At 39.2% G+C, this 3,702-nt stretch overlaps 1 protein-coding gene across 3 annotated transcripts in view; it reads left to right on the plus strand.

Moving 5' to 3' along the window:
* The window catches only part of tanc2a (tetratricopeptide repeat, ankyrin repeat and coiled-coil containing 2a), a gene marked incomplete in the record, with an annotated part of 85,481 nt that overhangs the window by 47,871 nt on the left and 33,908 nt on the right, over positions 1-3,702 (plus strand). For all 3 annotated transcript variants that reach the window (XM_014019407.1, XM_014019408.1, XM_014019406.1), the window contains 1 exon segment: positions 964-1,230. In XM_014019407.1, coding sequence (XP_013874861.1) covers positions 964-1,230 — 267 coding nt within the window.

Here is a 3,702-nt window from a genome sequence, read left to right on the forward strand (position 1 = left end):
ATCTTGAGCCATTCACAAGCATCTGATCAGAGCTGCAGGCAGACAGGTTCCTCCAGGTCTCCAGTTCACCACCATGGAAAGCACACATAAAACACTATGTGACATTATAATGCTGTTTTATTATTGTCATTTGTTTAATAAATACACTGGCGTGATACAACTTAGTACATGTTTGATTGCTTTTTGGGATACGTCTATTTTGGAGTTGTAGCCCCACCTGGAGAAAATTCCACCAGCCGCCACTGGGTGTAAGTCATTTAGATATTTAATAAGTATTATTTTTTTCCACAGTAGCACTCAGCTAGCTGAGAAGCTAAGTTTATTTATTTTATTTTGTCACAATAAGAAATCTTTTTTGAGTTCTGTGTTGTGTTTTGTTTGGTATCAGGTTTAGGTCAAACTAAATCAAACAAGCTCTCCTTGGTTTCTGTTTTATATTTAAGAAATAACTTACTGGAGTTTATCAAACCTTTTGTTTTTGATGTGGTGTATTGGTTGCTGTTTACAACAGTACAATATGACTTTTTTTGATGGTGAAGTTATCGGCTGATAAATTGTAAATTGCTGTAAACACCCAGCTAACATGGAGCTTACCAAGGTCCTGTGTTTTTCTGTCTCTGCTTCTTGACAGTTATTCTCTTTAAAAAAATAACTTTTATCTTTTTCCTGTTGAAGCCAACCGTGACCACCATACCAAGACATTTACTGGACCATAATTTAGATGTATCTTTACACACCTGGATTTATATATTCTTTTAATCTTCCTATTTTTTAACAGCTTTTACTGTTCATCCTTTTGCTCATTGTGTCTCCTCTTCTTCAACTTCCTTTTCTTTATCAAACATTTCAGACAACATTGCAATTTCAGCTATTATGCATCATTCAGATTGTGGTTTAACAGAAAATATTCATTTTTTCTAGTCTACCACATTATGACAAAGTTACTCTTGTTTTTTCCTGCAGTACATTTTACTCCGTCTATCAGCCTGAAGCCGCTCCAGTTTGAAATTCCTGGGCTCCCRTCTGATTGGCTGTTCACGGGCAGGGAGTGGCTTTTCCAGGAAATGGACGCCCATCTCCGCATTGACGACCCAAAGACCAACAGGGGGGTGGTGATCACTGGCAACCTGGGCTTTGGAAAAACAGCCATCGTCTCACATCTGGTGGCACTCAGTTGTCATGGAAGCCGCATGTGGCCCAGCAGGACTGGGCTCCAAACCATGTCCAGACGTAAGCCAAACAACACAAAATATACTGTTGCATTAGTTTTTGTTTTGTTTTACACTTTATTGTTGAAGATGGCACAGAGTTCTAACTGTAGACATTGAAACTGGTTAAAGTATGTTTTTTTAGGCTGAACATTGATTCAGAAAACAATATGTCTTCTGGTAAAACAAAACATATTATATCAGTTATATTTTAGATTTGCTTCAGAGTAGGAGCTCTTTTARTTTCCCAGTTTTGAGATTCAGTTTGTAATCCTGATAATAAAGTTAAGATTTTCCAAGAATCAAGTTAACTCGATGAAGTGAAGCACTCTGCCCCTGAACTGGCTGTGTTCATCCATGCACTTTCTTCCACCTATCCTTGGCTGGATCGCAGAGGCAGCAGGTCCAGGAGAGAAAACTCAGACATCTCCCCCTTCAGCTCCTCTTGAGGGAACACATTCCCAGACCAGAGATGGTAGATGTACCTTGAGTTCTGTATCTRCCTGGTGTCTTCTCCCAGTGGGACATACTCAGAAAACCTCCAGAGGGAGGTGTCCAGGAGGCRTCGGATSTCCAAACCACTTGAGCTGACGACTCTTGCAGTCGAGCAGCAGTTCTGCTGAGTTTCTCTCAAATGATGGAGCTCCACACCTCGTCTTTAAAACTGAACCCAATCACAAGAAGACCATTTCAGGCACTTGTATCCAGAATCTCATTCATTCAACCCTGATCCACACCTCATGAAAAAAACTATATATATAATAAGTTGTAACAACGTTTGGTCTGGAAGATGTTTTCATGATATTAACTCTATTTTCCAGCTGACTAAATCACATGCCTTAAACTGATCAAAGCCTCTGGGACTTGTGGTGGAGGTGGTGACAGATCAGCAATCTGAGGTTTTACACCTTGTTGATAAAATATCTTTATCTACTATCACTAAAATACAACTCTACTGTTGTTACACAGACAAAATGAAGCTGAAACTCTTTTCTTGAACAGATAAATAGAAACATCAGCTAGTAATTTATCAAACATCATAACAATAATGTTATCAAATGATCCAAACTATTAGACTGTGGTCTTTAAACACAGATGTTTATTAGCATCTGTCTTACCAGCAAACCCCTGGTGAGTGATTCCAGTAACAAACAGCTTTTTATTGGTCTTTTTTTTACTGTAAGAACAGCTGAGTCATCACACAGAACCAGAAATYACACACAAAGTTAAGCCAACCACAACTAAATGAAAGACCCAGCATTCCTCACAGGATCCTAGATCTGACTTTAAACTCAGATCATCTGATGTGGAGAAATGTCAGTGTTGTAACTATTTTGGTTAATCTTCAGAAATACCATTCTGGGCTATCTCCTGTGGTACGGGAGGCGTCACACTTTCAGCTGTTTTTAGCTCATTGTTTTAGTTATAGCCATTTTGCATTTCTAAGGTCTCTCAGCTGTTATATATTCAAAGATTCAAAGAACTTTTTTGGCATTTAAACCTGCACTCCAATTTGTTTGCAGAGCTCTCTCAGTTGTAGTCAAATATGTCAGATAGCACTGAAAGCACAAAAGTTGATAACAATAGACATAGAATAGATTTACACAGTGTTATTGCACCCGCTCCATAGTTTTCTTTTGCCATCAGTTTAACTTTGGCAGGGAAAAACCATTAAAAACCTTGTTCTGTGGGTGATGACACTGCTCTGCTGTGTCTCAGATTATTGTGTGTCTGAATAGAGAGTGAGCTGGATGGACTTTGGTTATTCTCTCTGCTCTTTTTGACATTGTCTAAGTCAGGGGTGCCCAACCTTTTTTGAACCAAGAGCTACTTTTGAAGTCGGCAGTTTGCCGAGAGCTACTCGTCCAGTCTCAGTATTAAAAAACATAATTTTTCGTCTCCCTACTCCTCACTTCTTTAAATAAAACAGAGCGTAATGTGTTGCTAGTTTTATTTAATTTAAAGTATTGTCATACAAAACCATCTACTTAACCATATATTTACCTACACACAAAAAAAAGATAAAATCCTTACTTAACTCCTGACAGAGAAACAGAAAAGTGGTGCTCGAACAAAAAGGATCAATTTTTTTACCTCCTTCAAAATACTCCCTGTAACATGTGAGCTATGAGGGCTGGAAACCTGCACACTGAGAGAACCACAGACTTAAATAACTTTGGAGCACGGGAATTAGTCTCCATTTACCCAAAGAATTCTCCTCTCTTTTTCTCCATACAGGGGAGGAAAAACAAAACATAAAACTAAAGTCAAAGCACACAATATAAAACGTAAGGTTATGAATATGACCACGGTTCCTTGAAGGAATGGAACGAAGCACAACACACAGTTGTATATGGGACACGCGTGCCCTCGTGCGCCTGGCTGAAGTCACCTCTAATCACATCTTTAGACCGGTGACGTGGTGACGTTGAACGTCGGGTGACAGGCTCCGCCTTCACCCTATAAGTTTGGAGTCACCAGCGTCATTACTCAG

Source organism: Austrofundulus limnaeus, unplaced genomic scaffold, assembly GCF_001266775.1.
Source record: "Austrofundulus limnaeus strain Quisiro unplaced genomic scaffold, Austrofundulus_limnaeus-1.0 Scaffold220, whole genome shotgun sequence".
Taxonomy (NCBI): Eukaryota; Metazoa; Chordata; class Actinopteri; order Cyprinodontiformes; family Rivulidae; genus Austrofundulus; species Austrofundulus limnaeus.